This window comes from Rattus norvegicus, chromosome 11 (assembly GCF_021556685.1).
Source record: "Rattus norvegicus strain SHRSP/BbbUtx chromosome 11, alternate assembly SHRSP_T2T, whole genome shotgun sequence".
Lineage (NCBI taxonomy): Eukaryota > Metazoa > Chordata > Mammalia > Rodentia > Muridae > Rattus > Rattus norvegicus.
This window is the reverse complement of record NC_141544.1, coordinates 56,932,934-56,954,112: the sequence shown is the minus strand read 5'-3', so window position 1 is coordinate 56,954,112 and position 21,179 is coordinate 56,932,934. Positions and strand designations below refer to the sequence as shown.

General features: G+C 44.0%; 1 protein-coding gene and 1 pseudogene across 2 annotated transcripts; both read right to left on the bottom strand.

Annotated features, from left to right (window-relative positions):
• Positions 1 to 1,574: 1,574 nt before the first annotated feature.
• Rps13-ps3 (ribosomal protein S13, pseudogene 3) lies at positions 1,575 to 2,156 on the bottom strand (annotated as a pseudogene).
• A 145-nt stretch (positions 2,157 to 2,301) lies between these two features.
• Positions 2,302 to 21,166, bottom strand: Tmem30c (transmembrane protein 30C). Of its 2 annotated transcripts, NM_001105889.1 has the most exon segments (8): positions 2,302 to 2,651; positions 5,937 to 6,146; positions 11,733 to 11,873; positions 12,316 to 12,403; positions 13,269 to 13,370; positions 15,992 to 16,102; positions 19,049 to 19,265; positions 21,041 to 21,112. In NM_001105889.1, coding segments are annotated over 7 exon segments (1,029 nt in total). In that variant the 5' UTR covers positions 19,241 to 19,265; positions 21,041 to 21,112; the 3' UTR covers positions 2,302 to 2,466.
• Between the last annotated feature and the right edge of the window lie 13 nt (positions 21,167 to 21,179).

The window sequence follows — 21,179 nt, the reverse complement described above, 5'->3', positions numbered from 1 at the left end:
TATATTAATCCTGCCAATCCATGAGCATGGGAGATCTTTCCATCTTCTGAGGTCTTCTTCAATTTCTTTCCTCAGTCACATTGCTTTTCTTATAGAACCCAGGACTACCAGCCCAGGGATGGAACCACCTACAATGGGCTGAGCCTTCCCCCATCAGTCACTAATTAAGAAAATGACTTACTGCTGGGTCTTATGGAGGCATTTCCTCAATTGAGGTTCCCTCCTTTCAGATGACCCTAGGTTGTGCATCAAGTTGACATAAGATTAGTAGCAGACTGTCCTACATAACCTGTGAGGCCCTGGACAAGATGGGATGCTCAGCAGGGCCTCTTAGAATCTACCTACAGACTAATTCTTCCCAGCAGAATAAGTTTTGGACTTTAACTGTAACCCTTTTCTTGAGCAGGACTCATCCATTAGAATATAGAGTTCCCAACAATCACACAAGCCAAATGTGCGCGCACGCACGCACGCACGCACGCACGCACGCACGCACGCAGGCATTTTTTTCCCGTTTTATTGCTAGATCCCTGACTGATACAGCACCTTTACACCTTATAGCCCTATGAGTTTGAGATGCAATAGTTGTATTTGCTTTTCCTAATCAACACTGTAACGGAGGGTCTACAGGGCCAGGAACACACGATCAGAAGTTAGTGGGTGTGACTTTAAGTCATGTGCTTCCTTTTGCTGTCCTCTGTACAGGTCACGCAAGCACTGGAAACAACTACCAGCTACAGCCTGACCAAACGCTGGCGTATTGATTTTCTACTGCCACTGCCACACGCTGCCACCCCCTCTGTGCTTAAAATAACACGTTTATTCTTTCACATCTTTTATATTTATGGGTAGAACCCATGTTAAGCCGGGTGTGATGGTTAATACCGACGTTAACGTTATAGGACTCACACTTGCTTAGGAGACAAACCTCTGGGAATAGCTGAGGGATTATCTACCTTAAATTGAGGTGGAAGACCCAAAATGTGGGAACCACCATTCCATGGGCTGGAGTCCCAGTCTGCACAAATGGTGAAAGCCAGCTGAGGACCAGCATTCATCTTTCTGATTTCTGACTCCTGATGGATGCGATGTGGCCAGCTGCCTCCTGCTCCTATAGCCATTCCTTTCCTGCCATGATAGAAGTATAAGTTGAACTCCCCTAAAACAAACAAATCCTTAAAAGCTGCTGCCTTCATCTTTTTTCCCTCTCCTTTTTAAGTCTGGCTGCCCTCGAACTAACTACATGTAGACCAGGCTGGCCTCAAACTCACAGTGACCCACTTGGCTCTGCCTCCCGAGTGTTGGGATTAAAGATGGTGTACCATCAGGACTGTTTTCTAAATTGCTTCTCGTCAGGTGTTCTGTCATAGCCACGTGGTGAATAACTAATGAAACTAGTGTGGTGGCACATGCTTGTCATCTTAGCACAAGGGCTACTGACGCAGGAGGATCATGAGTTCAAGGCCAGCCTGGACTGACAGTGAGTTTGCAGCCAGCTGTCATCTGTATTCAAGGTGGTGTCACTTTAGTACCAGTCCTAGGATTGCTTTGTGTCTTCAACAGGCTCCACACAGTTTTAAGAAACAGTCACTCCTAATGCTTTTTTTTTCCTCCAAATTATTTTTTTGTGTACACTGTTGAGCTTATTCCACTGGAGTAGAGGCTTGGGCAACTCATATTTCCAACTGGGTGGGAGCACCTGCTTCAGTCTTGTAAAAACCAACCTGTGAGTTCTGCTCTCTAGCAGAATCAGTCACAATTTAGCGTTCCTCTCGTCTCCGTTCTTCTCAGGTGCTTTTGGACAGCAACTGCTTTCTTAGTCAAATGCTAGAGGTCATCAGGGAGATCAGGGGCCAGGCCTTTGGACTTAAGGATTCTCAAGATTTTATTAACAGTCACAAAACAGACCTTTGCCACACCACGAGGGTCACTCAGGATCACACCTATTGGGGAGGGAGTCAGGTCTTCTTGGTCAGTTTGTAAATCTGTTCCTTCACTTTAGCCACTAGGGGACGCTACAGCGGTAGGGCAGGGCCGACTGGGACAGGCCCTTCCTGGGAGCATGCGTGTGACCCATGACGGCGGTGGGGGGAGGCCAGGAGACTGGGCCTGACTGGATAGCTAAAAGGACACAGTTTTGGCTTGCTCGGTCTTGCCTGAAGGGCAGACCCCCTAGGGAACTCACCCACTCTGGACTTCACACACATTCTTAGCACTTGGTATAGAGTTCACAAACATGTATTATCTTTATTCCGAGAACATTTCACTGTACATATAGGTTTGCTTCTCCTCTTCGCCCCTCTCTGGGAACCTCATCATTTATCCGTGTAGTTAGGATTATATTGGATTCCGTCAATCCAGCACCTCTCCTTGACATGGCTCAGAAACATCTCAAGGTTTGCCGGAGACCTTTGATTCTATTACTCCTCCATCTGCTGCCACCTTCTGCATGTCTTCTCTTTAAATCTACAGAAAACTCAGTTTATTCCTTTTCAGTTTCAAGTGAACTGCCAGGATGGCAAAAGAGGCCAACAGCGTCAGTGCTCCTGTCACTGTGTAGGTGAGTCCCAAGAAAAGGCCTCCTCCCCCGAACCATGTCAGGGTGGAAAGGATAACGGACTTCTCTCCTTGGAACATGGTCACTGGAAAATCTAAGAAGATCTGTTAAGGACCTGGCTCAGTATTTATTGTCCTCACCATGGCGCGTGCAAACACACTAGATTAAGTTATATGAAATTGGTCTTTTTCACAGACAAAAAAAAATCCAGGTGGTTATTCTGTTTTACGTGTTTCCATGCAGTCAAATAAGACTCTATCTTGCTAGAATAAAATCAGTCAAAACAAGGCTTCCCTCAACAACGCTACAGTGCACAAAGCAGATGCCGACACAAACCGATCTGGAGGATTTGCCCATAGCTAGTGAACGGATAACCTAACTCCCTTTAGTGAGTCCAAGGTGACACAAAGGATACAGACAGTGCTCACAGCCAACCTGAGGTTTTGTACATGAAACAGAAGACTCAGGAATGGCCAAGTTTCTTAACTGGCCAGCTTTAATCCCTTCAATGGAACCAATTCTTTCAGAGGAGCAAGAACAATAAATAAAGTGTCAGGATGAACAGAGAAACATTTTTGGTGAGAACTCTAAATCTAAAAGTGGTGCATTTGTCGGGGTTTTGAAAAGTCCGTGTCCTTGCTGCCTGTGAGAAAGTGTTTGAAGTGGGTTTGCTATGTAGCGTTTTAATGATATCATCTTCATGACGCTTGTGGCCTTGAGGGTTTTAAACATCTGGTGCCTTTTGTAAATGAAACTAATAAACAAACAAAGCCTTCTCATAGCAACACAGAGGACAGAGGCATTTCCCAGCAAAGCCCTTAAAGGCCTTTCAATTGCTTGGCAATGAGCTATTTAAAGGCACAAGGAAACATGTTTAGGAACAAGTCTACCCCCCATCCCCTCTAATAAGACTGGAATTCCTCATTATCACTTGGTTCTTGGGGGCTGCCTTGCCTCAGCTGCTGCCTGTGTTCTCCCAGTTCCTTTGAAAGGGCGAGTCCTCTCCTCACCTACAGGCCATCCTTCCCCTCTTCAGTAGGAGGGAGTGCTGCTGTCCGGGCTGTACATGGGTAGTGCAAGCAGAGGGCTGACACTCAGCACTGAGGTTGTACATGGACAATCTAGAGATCAGCATTCAAATGCGGCTGTTAGCAAAGTCACGGGGGAGAGCGGTGTCCAGAGAGAAGACTAGAAACACTGTCTCCCTTTTAGGACATGGCCTCCTTTTTTCACTCCCATCCCAAACTCATTCCAGCAAAGGGTGAGGGCAGCATTGTCTGTTCTTTCCTCTGCCCTCTCTCCTATGTTTACTGTTACGACAGACACAAGGTCTACAGGATCAGGAGATTCAACTTGAGAGACACTCACTAGGCAACTATCCCTGTTTTAAAGCAATAGAAGATAAAGGTTGATTAGACAGGGATGTCAGTTGGCAGGGACCTCACAGAGGGACATCCCTACTCTTCCATTGGAGAGGTCTGCATACCTGCTCTAGGAGAAAGAAGAAATCTAGGAGGAGAAATCTAGGAGAAAGGAGAAATTTCATATTGTATTTTCCATCCCAGTACTAGATGAAGATCATTTGCTCAGTCCTGGGAGAAAAGAGAGAGAGGGGGGGGAAGGGGGAGAGACAGAGAGAGAGAGAGAGAGAGAGAGAGAGAGAGAGAGAGAGAGAGAGAGAGAGAGAGAGAGAGAATATGAATGAATTTCACATTCAACCTCGGTGGGAGCTAGAGAGACTGCAGAAGTGGTCAGTTCAGTGTGGAGCAGCTCTGGCCTGCTGAGGATTCTTCTAGAAGAATCCCGGCTAGTAACCTTGGCATGCTATAAGAGGTGTGAGTACTTAATTGGGCGGCTGTTTCAAAGCTGGATGAGAGTCTGCCTAAGAAATCTACCTACTTTGGGGAAATCTGGAGACCATGGTTAGTATACATTAGGTATAAACTTATAACTTCTTAAAGATAAGACTTACACTTTATAGTTAAATCTCCATTTGTTTTTTTTTGAATCAAGAGTCACATTTGTATTTTTAAATTTGGAGGGAGAAAAATCACAATCTGTTATTCGAACACATGTCTCCTAACTTGGCCCATATGTCTGTTTCTGAGGCATCAGCTCCCACTGGCTGGCTCTGAGCTGAAGAGAGGAAGAAGACACATCTGCAGCACACAGCTCGGCATTCCTGGCATGGACTGAACCAAGAAGTCTTCATCGAGCAAGCCATTGTTTGCTGGCTCGTCTGGATCTAGTTCATAGGTAGGTTTGGCCAAGAACAGAAGCTTCACACTTCCTGGGGCAGTAAGTGTGGGAGATGGGCTTCCCTTGCTCTAACACACTTTCGTCTAAAAGTTATATGGTCCCTGTCAGTTTCTGCGGTTCCAGTCTCCCTTCCAAATGGACTCCTATTACCCCTCCCCTCTACTTTCCTGACTCCTCCATCTCACCCCACTCTATATGGCAATGCCTTCTCCCAATGCTTTAGATGTATAGACCCTACCCTTTATTGGTTCTTCTTGGGGACAAAATATTCCTCTATTTGTCTATACCTGATAGTGCTACTGGCTGTTGGTCCTTAAGAAAGAAAACCAAAAGACCTGTTAAGTATGTTCAGACACAGTTATGTGATGACATTTGATAGTAGAAGAAACAGAGGAACCCGCATATGCCACTTCAGCACACTGTTTTGGCTGAAGGTACTTGAAAGCCATTAAGAGCAAGGAGGGGACTCTGACCTTCTACTCTTGAAAATGTAGAGGGAGATGACAAATGTCCTTAGACATGTGAAGACATACTTTATGTCAGGCGAGGGGATAAGCATCTTAAATCTCAGCATTGGGAGACAGCAGTAAGAGGTTAGAGCCAGGCTAGTCTACAGAGAGAGTTCTAGGACAGCCAAGGCTACCTAGTGAGACTGTGTCACAAGGAAGGAAGGAAGGAAGGAAGGAAGGAAGGAAGGAAGGAAGGAAGGAAGGAAGTAGGCAGGCAGAAATACTTTTACCATCAGGGATCTGCACAAACAAATGAGGTTATACCAACCCTCAAGTGTCCTACATAATTGATAACTCCTTTTAAAACAAGGATGTAAATCCACACAGTCAACACTTCTTCGGGTCTCTTTTTCTTGGGAGAGTTCCAAAATACAGTAATGTAATGAAAACTTGCACATTTCCCCCTGACCTCTCAGTTCCAGAGTTGTGAACCCCTGACCCCCACTGGAAGGGGCAGTGGTTTCCTCCTATGCTCATTCCTATAAAACACACTCTCTGTTTTCCAGTGTCCCACATATCTGCCTGGAGGACATCGCAGACTAAAGGAATTCTACAACCAGTAGCCAGATTTTGCCTTTGCTCAGAGAAAGGGGCATGGCCCAGGAGGATACTGTAGGAGATGCTCAAACTGTAGTTGCCCGCAGGTAAGCCGTCAGCGAAAGAGTCCTCACGCCTGAGTCTGCGGTACAGTTTTCTGAAAGTGGGAAAGGCAGCAGTCCGCATCCATACAATGAAGTCCTCATTGACGAAGCCATTGTTTCCTGGGTCTTCTAGATCCAGTTCATAGACAGGTTTGGCCCAGTGCAGAGGCTTTGAACTTCCTGTGGCAGGCGGGAAATGAACGACAGAGAAAAGTCAGTTCTACCTCCAGTCTTCCTTATGAGAAAGAACTGCATTTCCAATGGAAGAGAAATAGGAATTTGACTTTAAAAAAACGAGTGTGCATAGAAGTTTAACATGCAATCATTAATTATATTGGCTTTTAGCATTCTAAGGAAGAGTTTAAGATAATTTTGTAGGGCTAATGAGAGATGATATAGGGTCTGTAGAGTAGCTCAGTGGTCAACATGGACGCTGTCAAGACTGCAGACCTGAGTTCCCTGAAACCCACATAGTGGGAAAAGAGAATGAGCTTCTGACTTCTTGCATATAAATAAAATACACCCATTCCCTGCCCTGTATACAAACCCACACTTACCCCATGATAAATAAATGGAGAGAGAGGGGACAAGGGAGACGGGAGAGAGGGGAGGGAAGAGGGGAGAGGGAAGAGGGAGATGGCCAGCACTGGAATCACAGGCCTAGTGCTGGAAGCCAGGAGACACATCTAGACACATCTGTTGACTTTTCCACAACTCTTACAAGTCTGTTTTCTGAAGAGAACATGGTTGTCCCCACCTACAGAGCACCCTTGTGAATAGAAGTGCCCTCATCCATTCACGAGCATTTACTCCCTCAGTGCCTGGAACATAATTCAAATTAATGCTTGAAGAAGGGACCGAAGAGGCTTACTCAGTCTGCTGAAGTTGATGGAATCCATGCTACATTTCAGAGAGCTAACCAACAACAGCGAATTGTGAGAGGAACTTCTTTGCTATTATAAGGCTAGATCCTCTACCTACAGGAGACTCAAAAATAAGTAAGAAGCCTCTTGGGTTGGTGTGACGTCACATGCCTTCGATCCCGGTTCTTGGGAGGTGACTCAGTGAGTTCTCAGTCAGCCAAGGCTATGCAGTGATACCTTGTCTCAAAGACAACAAAAACAACAAAAACTCAAAACTAAAACATCACTTCTTTTTTTTTTTTAAGATTTATTTATTTATTATGAATACACTGTAGCTGTCTTCAGACACACCAGAAGAGGGCATCAGATCTCATTATAGATGGTTGTGAGCCACCATGTGGTTGCTGGGATTTGAACTCAGGACCTCTGGAAGAGCAGTCAGTGCTCTTAACCGCTGAGCCATCTCTCCAGCCCCACATCACTTCTTCTTAACTGTGACTGTTTGCTTCTCGCAGAAACCCCCAGACATGAGTTTATAATTTTTGTAAGCTCATTTTTATAATTTTTTTGTTTTTATAAAAACTTTTTAAATAAAAGGTGTTTATAAAAGCTACATGAAGGGTGGCAGAGTACATTCACATGCTGGAACATGTCTTTAGCCACACATATTTCCTCTGGAAAGAAGTCTGAGCTAGAGAATCCTCCTCTGTAAACACCTTGGAACCCACCTATTTTGGCCCTTCCCAAGACATCAGTCATTGAATCTAGTTAAACAGTACGTGTTTGGGGCTCACATTACAGTCCCCAGCTGCTTTCTAGTTTGTCTTGTACCCATGACCCAAGACAGTGTATGCCAGGGATAACTGGTGCCAGATGCAGCTTTGTTAGAAATGCAGGTTCTGGGCTGGAGAGATGGCTCAGTGGTTAAGAGCACTGACTGCTCTTCCAGACGTTCTGAGTTCAAATCCCAGCAACCACATGGTGACTCACAACCATCTGTAATGAGATCTGATGCCCTCTTCTGGTGTGTCTGAAGACAGCTACAATGTACTTACAAATATATAAAATCTTATAAAAAAGAAAGAAATGCATGTTCCAATGCCCTCTTCCTGTGTGTCTGTAGAGAGTGACAGTGGACATAAAATGAATAAGTCTTTTCAAAAAGAAAAAGAAATGTTGGTTCCAAGGACTTTCTATCACCCAATCCCACCACCTCCCATGTGTCTGGATGGTGTCAGAAACATGGTCTGGTCTGCGGTATCAACTTTCTCATTTTCCAAGTTAATTTGGGTCATTTGTTTTCTTTCATCATATCCACCATCTATCCATTCATCTATCCATCCATCACCATCCATCATCCAATCATCCATCATCTATCCATTCATCTATCCATCCATCATCCATCCATCATCCAATCATCCATCATCTATCCATCATCTATCCATCATCCATCCATCCATCATCCATCCATCCATCCATCCATCCATCCATCCATCCATCCATCCATCCTGGTCAGCACAGGACAGCCCCAGTTGATGGCTGGTGTGCACGAGTCCACACGATTTAGAATGTATCCCGAGCAGTCTATGTGCACGTGACTTCATTCTTACAGCCTCTGGATGTGGACTTGCCTAGACGATGGTGAGATGTTCGTGTGCAATGAATGGGGTGACTTCCTGAACTTGTGATTGTGTTGGAAAGATAAGCAGGGACCTCTTAGTCAAAACACAATCTAAGGGATCACTGTGACCCCTGCCAGCTGTTCAGCCTTCCAGCCAGCCACGGTGCAGTTTCTGACTTTGCCTGTTAAATGTGTGAGGTCAGCAGGCTGTAACTCAGAGGGGTTGACGGTTAGGGTTTGGAGTTCAGGCAATGATAGGTCCAGGTCTGTGTTCATGTAGCCTACACAGGAAACAGACGCTGAGCGGTCCTGCTGGTGTGCTTGCACTCTCAACGGTCACTTCACTGTAGGCTCTGAACACATCACTGGGTATCATTTGGTTCCAGTCTTTTATTTGCTAGTCAATCCTTTTAACTGTGAAGAGCCAGCAGCCGGAATGCAGGGTCCATGTAAAATAAGTGCATTGTCTTCCGGTCGATGAGGATGACATGGTTTGGTTGACGTCATCCCACATGGCAGCAACAGTGATGCTGCTGACCGTGTGGAAACAGAAGGCGTAAGTGAGAACATCTGAACTTATGCAAAGTCTGTGAGTGAGGACTGTGTCCAGACAATGGCTTTACCTCCTACAGACCGTCCATTCATATATCCTCCCCTGGCACGCCTTCACTAGGACCACACCGTTAGTCCTAGTACTCAGCAGTCAGGGGTCGGAGGATGTCTGAGTCCAAGGCTAGCCAGAGTGAGACTGTGAGACCCTGTTCCCAGAAAATAAGAACGAAATGGACTCACTTTTATTTTTTTCTTGTCTACATAGCTTTTGAGACAAAGTCTCACTCTGTGTATCAGATTGGCCTGAAGTTTGTGGTCCTCTTTTTCCAGATTCCTTAGACCTGGGATGGTCGTACACCATTCCTGTGTGTGTGTGTGTGTGTGTGTGTGTGTGTGTGTGTGTGCATGTGTGTGTATGCATGTGTGTGTATGCATGTATGTTGTTATATCTGTGCATATGTGTACATGTGTGTGTATGTGTATGATTATGCGTATGTTCATAACCAACACTGGGTATCTTCCACCTTATCTTTAGAGACAGGGTCTTTCCTGAACCTAGAGCACACCAATTGGCTAAAATGTCTGGCTGGGAGCTCTGCTTCCTCCTGCTCCCTGTCCCCAGCACTGTGGTCACAAGTAGGCACTGACACACCCGGCCTTTATGTGGGTAACTGGGATGTGAACCCTGGTCCTCGGGCTTGTGCAGCAGGCACGTTGCCCACTGAGCTCTCTCCTTAGTTTCTGAGTTTTTATTTAAAATATTTTTCATAGCCAAAGAAATGGCCTTAGTGTGTTGCCTTCATTAGCAAAGAATAAACTGTGAACTGTTAGTCAGATGAAGCCAGTTTTACGTGAATGTCTTCAGGAAGGCAATACTAAACCCCTGGGTTTAACTTCTCACAGAATCAAAGCAAGGCCCTTAGAAAGTCAATCGTTAAGATAACAATCTGGCATTTATAGATGTTACTATAACTCAGCTAGGAACTTTAAATGGTTTGCTTTTGCAGTGATAGAAGATGTGCAAATTTGGTGGAGCAGAAACCCAGAGTGAAGCTAATTCCCTCAGTAAATAGGAGAACAACAGAGAGGAAATGTCCTTAAACAGGTATGGAGCATACATTAATCACATTAATGCCACAAGACATTATACACGTCAGCATGACTATCATTCTTTAAACAGACTTTTCAGAAGACCTGAAGCGTTAAGGAACGCTTCTGCGCACCAACAACTCATGTTGAGCCCGGACTTTTTCTTTTCTAATGAGCAAGCCCTTTAACTTGCATTTTGTGAAAGATAATTGAAAATCTTTTCTTAAAGTATGCAAAATAGGTAATGTCGGAAATGATACCATGTGAAGAAAGACTCTGTGAACAATCCTTATTGAAAACTAAGCTGGGCTGGGGAGATGGCTCAGCGGTTAAGAGCACCGACTGCTCTTCCAGAGGTCCTGAGTTCAAATCCCAGCAACCACATGGTGGTTCACAGCCATCTGTAGTGGGATTCGATGCCCCTTTCTGGTATGTGTTAAGAGAGCAACACTGTACTCATATACATAAAATAAATGAATAAATCTAAAAAAAAAAAGAAAACTAAGTTTCCAAATGAGGGAACATTATAATTGAACACACTCCACAGTGAGAGTTCCAAATAAGACTCACTTTTTTACATTTCATAATTAGGTCTTGAATTATTTTGGTTTCTATAAAGACTGTTGGTACTTTTGGTTGAAAGATTTCTGTGCCAGAATAAAGTGATATTGAGAAAGTCCAGGATTTATATGCTAGTGTCTGAACTTAATGAGAAATTCAAAAATAGGGAAAAAAACCACCTATGAAGTAAAAAAAGCCCATGAAAATATTTGGATTAAGGGAATAACAATTGAAATGTAAATAAAAAGTACCCAATTTAATAAAGATGGAGAAAAAATTATCTTCTGTATTATCTTCAAACATTTTGATAATAACAAAAGAAATATTTTAAAAGATGTTTAATATACATTTATATATTTAAATTTTTGAAAAACCAGCATTGTTCAAAGTAGGTTTAAAATTTTTAAAGTAGATTTGCGTAGAGCTATTTTATAGGCCCATCAATACTATATTGGTTTATAAATCAATACATGAAAATTTCAATTACGAAAAAAGTTATTTTTTATTCTAAAAAGTGTATCCAGTTGAAGACAGGCATGGTGGTACTTGCCTTTAATCCAAGGACTCTGAAGTCAGAGGCGGATAGATCTCTGAGTTTGAGGTCAGCTTAGTCTACACCGTGAGTTCCAGGACAGCCAAAGCTACACAGAGAAACCTTGTCTTAAAAAAAACACACAAAACATCAGACAAGAAAAAAAATGTATCCTGTTACAAAATAAATTACAGCTTAAACACAAACTTCCTAAGACATTTGCTTTTTCTTAACAGTTAATGGGAACAAAACACAGAACCAATTACTTCATATTTCTAATAGGGAGAAGTCAATGGTAGTGCCCAAGATGGGGAAAGTTAGAACAACAGGAGTCAAAGAACAGAAAAGACACCTCAAGGAACAGGTCATGATGACATATGCCTTTAATCTCAGTGCCCTGGAGGCAGAACCCTGTGAGTTCTGGGGTAGCCTGGTCTGTACATCGAGTTCAGGACATCTATGCAGAAATACCTTGTCTCATGAAAACAGAGAGGGGGGAGGGGAGGGAGAAAGAGTTGATGGGGGTGGGATATCTTTCTGGTTCGTACCTGCAAATGTACTAGTAAAGTTGCTGGTTCTCGGATTCCGGAATTTGACATACTTATCTGTCCACCATGTAAGCCCACTCCTTAGCATCGGGACTTCTATCTGTGTAGATGAGTTCAGGTTGTATGAAAGAGTTATGGTATCTGAAACAAATTTAAAATTACAGTGGACATGTTAGGTAGTCATTTTGCCACCTTTCAAAATGCAGACCCAGACCCAGACCCAGATGACAAACAAATTAGAGGTAGTTTTGTTTTGTTTTGTTTTTTCAGATACTCAACACACCCACGTGCCATCGACGCTGACTCATGAGATCATTTTTTCCTTTACCAACACTGGGCCAATTATTGAAAAATATTCTTTGGTTCCATTTAACTTATGTTTCCTGACTATTCCTTCAGATTGCTGGTGAGGGAAAAGTTATTTACAAATGAAACGCCAGACATCAATGCTCTGGCTTTTCCTGGATAAAATATTTGGCACTAAGCAAGGGAAAAAAAACCCCAGCCACTCAGCTGCCCGGGTAACATCCCGGATGTGGAGGGGCTCACATAGTTATGAAAGAGTTAGGAAAAAGTCACCTACCGTTGAATATGCTGTTGGCAATCGCGCCACAGGGAATGATGGGAGTGTCATTTTTGGACACTTGGAATGGAGAACAGTTTGTAGTATCCTGTTTGCAAGATGATGTATCAATTAGAAGTGCTTTTGGCAAACTCTTAGACTATTGAGAGAGAGGCCAGCGGCCAGATGCGTCGACCCTCGTTAGTGGATGGACGGACCGCTCTCTGTGTTCCTCGGGCTTTCTGACACACTAAGACCAGGAAACGTTCATTCTTTGGAGATATGTGTGCTTGTGGGTGTCTAGATGTGTTGTTTCCTTGTTGACAACACGGAGCACGTCAGAAATATTTGCAGGAAGGATTTCTACCTTGCTTTGCTGAGTATCGCAGTAGGTTAAATGAAAACAGTTTTTAAAACCTTCCTGTTAAAGTGCACCAGATTCAGACAGTCCCTGGGGTCAGGTTCCATAGCTAGATTACATCACAGGGAAGTTGCTTGATAAACAGGTTTAGGTTAACACTTCCACAGACATATATGTCTGACATATATGAACTGCTAACAGTGAAAAAATTATAACTCTGGGTCCACAAAGATACCTAGTTAAACCAAAGGCTTTTATTCAGGAAATTCTCCTTTAAGTAGGATGAATCGAGGGCTCTGATTATAGAAAGGAAGACAAACATGGTTAGCAGGTGAACCAAATAGAGACCAAGGTCTCTCAAAATTCATGAAAGGATAATTACTTGGTTGCCTAGCACCCACACTGCCTGGTTTACAGGGGACAGTGCCCTCTCTCTCTCTCCTGATAATGCTTACCTAACCTGCTCAGCCCCTTCGCCTCAGGTAAGAATGAAGCAAACAGTTCTACCTTTAAAAACCTGGATGCCGAGGCCCACCCCATGTCTGTCTTTTAGATGGAAATGACCACCTGGCTTAACACAAAAGAAGAGAACATTACACCAAATGGAACTTACCCAAATATCCTTACCCACCAATTGGCTATTGCTTCTTGATAAAATATATCGATAGAGATTCTGATAGAAACCGTACAATTTGTAGTACATATAAACATCGCCCTGCATAGAAGAATAAGGAGCAAATAGATGAATTCATTGGAATATTTGTAAACATGATCAACTCATTCCCCCCACCCCCCGCAAAACAGACAACATTACACAAAACACTGATGGGAAATGGAAGCTTCTTTTTAGAAAGTAGAAAGTAGAAACTAGAAACTCAGAGAGAGAGAGAGAGAGAGAGACAGAGACAGAGACAGAGACAGAGACAGGGTCTCTCTGTGTAGCCCTGGGTGGCATGAGACCAAGTTGGCCTTGAATTTAGAGATCTGCCTGCCTGCCTGCCTCTACCTCTGGAGTGCTGGGGTTAAAGGCACGCACCACCATGCCAGTTTTAGGCTTCCTGCTTTCAATACCTCAACTTCAGGTTTACAAATATCGTCTCTTTTTGGTAGCACCAGGAAAAATGTTATGCATACCATGTTCTAAGGCTTTAAAAATACTGTTCACAAGATTTCAATATCAATATTTTTCCTTGATGAAATGCAAGTTTCTTTTCGGGGTCCCTGGTCAATCTAAAACAGTTGGGACGTCAGCAGCACTGGTCTAAGCTATCTCAGCAGCTTCTTGGGTATGGTAACTCCAGGTAGAGAAGTGGTTCTCAACCTGTGGCTCACCCACCCCTTCAAGGCTCAATCCTTTCACAGGGGTCGTTGCCTCAGGCCATTGGAAAACTCAGATTTTTATGTTAAGATTCCTAACAGTTGCGAAATTTCAGTTATTGAGTAGCAAGGGAAATGATTTTATGGTTGGGGGGAGTCACATCGGGAGAACTGTATTAAAGGCTCGCAGCAGTAGGAAGCTGGAGACTTGTGTAGTTGATGTGATTTGAGAAATTAAAGTCCAACAACATCCCAGTGATTTTCCCCGGTAAGAGGACGTATGGCTTGACTAAGAGGGAGCTGCTGCTCATCCAGTATTTGCTAGTGTTCTTAGCAGCAGGCAAAGGTTAATGACCTTGTTCGTGAAGAACAGGCTGGGTATTAAGGACTGAAAGAGCCGAAGGGGTTCGAGACCCCATATGAACAACAATGCCAACCAACCAGAGCTTCCAGGGACTAAGCCACTACCCAAAGACTATACATGGACTGACCCTGAGCTCCAACCTCATAGGTAGCAATGAATATCCTAGTAAGAGCACCAGTGGAAGGGGAAGCCCTGGGTCCTGCCAAGGCTGGACCCCAGTGAACTAGATTGTTGGGGGGAGGGCGGTAATGGGGGAGGATGGGGAGGGAACACCCATATAGAAGGGGAGGGGGAGGGGTAAGGGAGATGTTGGCCTGGAAACCGGGAAAGGGAATAACATTTGAAATGTAAATAAGAAATACCCAATTTAATAAAGATGGAGAGAGAGAAAAAAAGATGTTGCTGGAGACTGTGTTGACCTGCAGTATATTTATTCTGTGACACAGCGGGATGCAGGAGTAGCCACAGCAGCCACGGCTGTTGAGCTTTAGGATAGCGACCTCTTGTTTGTGGTGATGTGTTAAAACCTGTGAGGCCTCTAGTCTCGTTGTACTAAATGGTAGTCTAGGAGCAATGGGGTAGATAGCATTATTGTGCTTATTTTGGGATGGATTGGGTCTGGTGTGTTGAGTGTTTCAATAGTGACCTGGTTTTAGTTGAACCACCTCACCGAGAGGACTGTATGGGGTGTGGTTCTGAGTTTGTGGGAGAGTTGTCTGGAGTGACCAGAAGGAGGTGCTGGCTGGCTGGCTTGACTGTGGGTTTGTGTACACGACTGAGCAGGGGGGCCTGTGCTTGTCTCTGTACTGCGCCAAAGCTGCGGGCGGTGGTCTGGTGGTGAGTTCTATCTTTCATTCAGAAACGTACAATAGGAAACATTTTGTGTATTATGTAAGCGCCCCAGACCCTGTCATGCCGTTTCAAAGAAAATCTAGGTGCTGTAACTTGAAACTGTAGTCACTGAGCATGCGCAGGTCAGAAAGCATGCTAGGCACTTGGAAGCCCGCGGAGGCTCAGGCTCTGGTAGAGGACCAACGGCTTAGCTGCAAGTTCTGTGCTTTCCGCAAAGACACAGACAGATGGGAATTGATACTAGGTTTTATCTTTGAGATTTTTTTTTCTTCCTTCAAAAATTTAACTATGCTGGGGCTTCAAGAAGGAAAGAGGAATTCAGAAGTTGGGAAGGGAGCTGGGTAAGGACTAGAGGAAAGTCGTAGGCTCAGTAAGACTGTTCAGCAGCCCAACAGGAAGGCTTAGGACACGTGCAGTACTCTCGTCTCCTGGGGAGAGCCTACCTTAGTAACCCTGTTGTGATCAGTTCCTGCCTCATAAGGCCCCTTGGAACCCAGACCTTTGTGCAGAATGACTTCAGAGCATAGAGCTACGGTCACCCTTTAGATTTGATCCCAGGAGTAAGAACTGAGAACGGATTTTTTTAATGGCTCCATGGTTTTACCTAGTAATCAAAACTTAATTGAGAAATGTATTGTATCTGCTTCTCAAAGATATTTCAAAGGCGTATCCTTGTGCTCTGCATTCTGGACCTCTCTTTATTTCTTGTATTTTTCAGGTTTTGGAGAGGATCTGATGGAAATTGCAAACCCATCACGGAGAGATACAAGGAAGCACGCGAGCGTGAAGTTGGCTGAACTCACCTCCATTTTCTCCGGAAGGTACAAGGGAAGAGAACAGTTGCATTCTTTGTCAAAATTAGAACTATCTTCCCGTAGCTGAGCGCAATTTGCACACATGTTCGTGTAATTTATCTGTCAGGCAGCGAAAAACAATAGTTCACTTAAAGGTTATGTGAGTCCACATCTTAAAACTCAATGCGAGAGCCACCCCAAAGTCTTCTATTCCCCCCCCCCCCCCACGAGAGGGAACCTGTGACATGCCTAGAGGCCTGCTGTGGGGGCAAGCTTTTCTCGGGTACTTGGGAGGAAGCCTTCTCACAGCCTCTCATTTGTTCGCCTGAAGGCATTTTTCACTGGCCCAGAACTCCATGTGTCTGTTGCACACTTATGTGAACTGCTGGGATGACGCTGCTGTCCTTCTTAGTCACAGGAGAGGCTACTTGGAAGGTATTAGTCAGGGTTTGTGAAAACTGCCCACAGCCCGAGTCTAATCACCTTCACAGGGAACTCATTCATTCCCCATTTTTCCATTTTATTGTATGGAAAATATTCATATTAATTATTTTGCATGTCCTCTGAAAGCAGTTACTGAAAGTGACCAAACGGGACGGCAAACATTTCCAAACTAATATCATTGACGTATGTGGAATAGTTCTCAGCTCGAGAAGGTGTTGTGTTCTGCCTTTTGAAAGTTAAATCCTCTGAAAAACTGTATAATGAATTCTTTTAAAAAAGAGTCACATGTCCCAAGTGGGTGATCCCTGTGTGCTCTGGCAAAGCAGCCGGCAGTCAGTTCTGGGAGGCCGCAGCCGGAAGAGTGGGAGGGGAGGCTCAGAGAAAAGGGCTCAGGGGGCTGCATGCTCCCCAATCCTGTGGGCAGATTCTTCTTCCCTGCCTATGAGGAAGAGTAGTGGGAGGATTCTGGGCCCATGGAAGCTCAGAGGAGCAAGGGCGTGGCTTTTTTCTTTGGTAAGGTGCCAATAGGATGGAGGATTCTTTTGAAGAGAAAACTAACAGGAAAGAGAAGAAGCATTGAATCTTGCAAAGGCCCAGAAGCTGAACGTGAAGTGTAAATTCGCTCATGTGCTACGGGGGCTTTAAGTCACCATTCTTTATATATGTATGACATGGCCTGAATGATTACTTTGATAATATTCATGCCTTTTCTGGGTGTAGAACTATATAAAGAGCCCTAAGGAACAGGATAGCATGCCAGTCAAGAACCAGCACAGACAGCACACTGAACCGAACCAAGGGAACGGAGGCTCCCATGTGGCCAAAATCCCCTTATGGCTGCAGTGTTATATTTGAATTCCAGTGTCTACAAGTGATGTCACATGGGAGTGCACTTTATCTCATAGATTCCATGTTGAATCTCTGAATGGTGAAATTAAAACAACAACAACAACAACAACAAAAACAAAATTTTTCTGTGCAAACGGGAGGTTTACCCTCTGGGTGTTCCTGGCTCCCCAGTAAGGTACTAGAGGCAACCCTGTCCGAAACATAAGAAAAGAACTCAAAGAATGGAAAATACCCTTCAATGTCATGGGACAGAAGTATCTTGTTAATAGTTATTTAGTCTTAGCCAACAGCCAGTGACGGATGGGGTCACTATCATGAGACATAGGTGACATAATTCAACAATGACTGCCTCTTAGTGAAGACTGACGCCCATGTCCCCGCCCCCCACACTTGCCAAATCCTCCTTCCTAAGGAAGAAAGTTATGAAAAAAACTGATGGAGAAGCAAATAAAACGAGCTGTTTTTAAAAGGAAAATCAGCCTTGCTTTCAAGCTTTGATGTCCCCGTCCCTTTCAGCATGGGCAAGTTTCATGGACTAGACTGGAACTCGGCAGGCAGAACAAGCTGCCCTTGAATCCACAGAAAACCTACTGCCTCTGCCTCCCAAGTTCTGGGATCAAGGGTTTGCACCACAGCTGTTGGATACACATGAGCTTTTTACATACCGCCATGGAGATGTACATTAGTATAGCCACTCCAGAAAACAGTATAGGGATTCTTCAAAAAGGTGGGCCTATCATACGATCTGGCCATCTCACAAGTGTATAGATGGAGAAAATGAAATTTGCACATCAAAGAGATACCCATATGTGGTTTTTTTTTTGCTGTCCTATTCATAATGTTATGGAATCAATCTCATTGTCCACTGACAGATGAATAAAATGGTATTATGTATCTACAGTGGAACATTATTTGGTCATAAACTCACAATCTTGTCATTTGCAGCAAGATGAATGGATACGGGGAATATTAGGACAACAGATATTGCGTGGTCTCACTTATATAACAAATCTTAGACGGTTCATCTGCAGGCAGAATAGTTCCTTAGCCAGAGGCTAGGAAGGGCAGTGGGAGGAAAGAGTGTAGCTGGACGATGCAAACCTTGTACAGAAAGTACAATCCTTGTGCTGCCCAACACAGCACTGTGTCTATGGTTCACAGTAACTTCCTATATGCATCATGAACATCTAGGAGAGAGGAACTAGAACGTAGTCACAAGTGACAAGGAGAGAAAGATCATAATTCCCTTGATTTGCTCATGTGTGTGTGTGTGTGTGTGTGTGTGTGTGTGTATACACACATACATATATGTAAGCATGTACTGAAAAAAGAAATCACTGTGCCCAGTAAGCAACTACAACCATGACATGTTAACTTCACAAGAGTAACATTTAAAGGTGCACATGCTTTTAAGAAGCTCTGATTTTGTGCTCTGTGTCCTATCACGGAATCTGAATGGGATTACTGGGGTCTGGCAGTCTTTTGAGCTGGTCTCTCTTCTTTCACCCGTTTCCCGCTTGCTCACTTCTTTAATGCCATCTGACTTAGCCAGGCTCGAGTACATACATGTGGCCGGAGGCAACCAGCTTTGAAAATAGGAATGACTGAAGTCACCGCTGTGGGCTCTTCAATCTGCATCCCTCCCAGCCCAAAGTTGGGTGGATCCAGACATTTCTGGTTTCCTGTGGAGGGGCTGTGCTCTTAAACCGATTACTCCCATTTAAAGTCCCAAACTGAGAACCTTTGGAAATAAAACGGTAACACAGGACAAACCTCAATTTCCTTGGTGCTCTTCGCAAACAATAGAAGGATGACGCCCACAGAGAGGCAGAATCCTCCTGTGGCGAAGAAGATAGAGAGGACGATGGAGGCAGATAAATTTAGCTGTTGGGCGGGCAACGTTTGCTGCTTGAGTGCTGTATTTTCCGGCAGTCTGGACAGGTCGTACTGGGGTACCATCTCCATTTTGGTCCTCTCGGTAATTCACATGCTTTTGGGACATTTAGAACATTCATATTTATAGTGATACCACATAATACTAATGGTACATAAAGAATTACATGAAGTCGTGAATTCTCTTTTGCTTTCTGATCTCATTCTTTAAGCAGACCTGCCACATACAGGAAGCACGGATCTCTCCAGGCTCTGCTGGGTGCATTTTATTTAGGCTCAGAAAGCCTGTCGTGCTAAAATGCCATGCCTATAAATGTTCTCCTCAGGGAGAGTCTATAAAAACCAACATCTGCTCACGCTCGGAAGCAGTTGCTATGGGTTGTTTCAGAGATTTGTTGGGTACGTCAAGGCAAAACCTTCCCAAATTTATCCTTAGAAACATGTGTAAATCTTTGGCGATTATTACAAAGTCAGGGCTATCCACTTTGCCCCAAATATGGTTATAGTCTAACAGGAACGTGAACTAAACTGGGGAAATGCTCTGAAATTACATCTAGCTTTGCCATTTGTGATGATACAGAGAGAAAAACAAACAAGGATTTGGAGAACATATACTTAACTTCAACGGCTTTCTTACTGTTTTGGTTTTGTTTTGCTTTTCTTTTCTTTTTCTCATACATTGGAGAGACCCAGGCAGAACAAGTAGATTGCAACATCTCCTTTTGCAGCTGGAGAGATGGCTTAGTGTTTAAGAGCACTGGCTGCTTTTCTTGAAGACCCAGGTTTGATTCCCAGCACCCATAGGGTAGCTCACAACTGTCTGTAATTCCAGTCCCAGGGGATCGGATGCCCTCTTCTGGCCACCTTGGGTACTACATGCACATAGTGCATAGACATTTATTCAGGCAAACTATACACATAAAAATTGAAAAAGTCTCTTAAATCTACTCATTAGAGATTAGTGAAGTATTGTCAGATATTCAGCCTTGAAGTACGGCCTTACTGTACTGGTTTGAGGGTTACCCTCTGGTGTGAGGGTTTTCTGCCATGGCTGTAGACAATTTATAATTATTCATTTAAAAATGCCAGAGGAGGGTTGGGGATTTGGCTCAGTGGTAGAGCGCTTGCCTAGGAAGCGCAAGGCCCTGGGTTCGATTCCCAGCTCCGAAAAAAAAAAAAAGAGAGATCTTTTTGGTCTGGAGAGATGGCTCAGTGGTTAAGAGCACTGATTGCTTTTCCAAAGGTCCTGAGTTCAATTCCCAGCAACCATCTGTAATGGCATCCAATGCTTTCTTCTGGTGTGTCTGGAGACGGCAATGGTGTACTCATAAATAAAATAAATCTTGAAAATTAAAAAAAAAAGAAAATGCAAATACATACAGTAGGAGATTTCTAACTCAGCATCAACCTTTATACTTGCAAAACAAGCACAAACTGCTTGTGGAAGAGTTTCTGCATACTATCTGAATCTGACCTGCAAGTAGTGAGAGCCAGGCTGCCGCTGTCCACTGTGAGAGACATCAGGGAACACTTGCAGTCACCATCTACTAGCTGCCTTGTTAAATGAGCCTGGCTAAGGGATTGGGCTTGAAGGGCGGCAATTGAGTACAAGATTAGCTTATGTGTGTTAAACTGTCCCACAAGGCATTAGGCATGTCTGTAACTCAAGTTCCTGCTCCAATACTGGAACAGTTAATGCTCAGTAAAAGAGTTATCCCTGTAACAAACCATTAAGAACAGCGTTTCTTAGCCTTCTTATAAAACAAGATCGCAAACTACCAAGTCTCACAGGCAGTGTGTTTGTTACTCCTGGCTCTCCAAGGAATCAAATGTCTAGATACATAAATATGTATTACAAGAATGGTCTCACACAAGTATAGAGGCTAAGTCCCAAATCAGCAGAGTCCAGTCAGTGTCCCAGTTGAGTGCTGAAGACCAAGAGACTGGTATAGCCTTAGGAAGAGCCGGTTTTTCAGTTAGAATTCTGTTACTGGGAGGGAGGGAGGGGGCA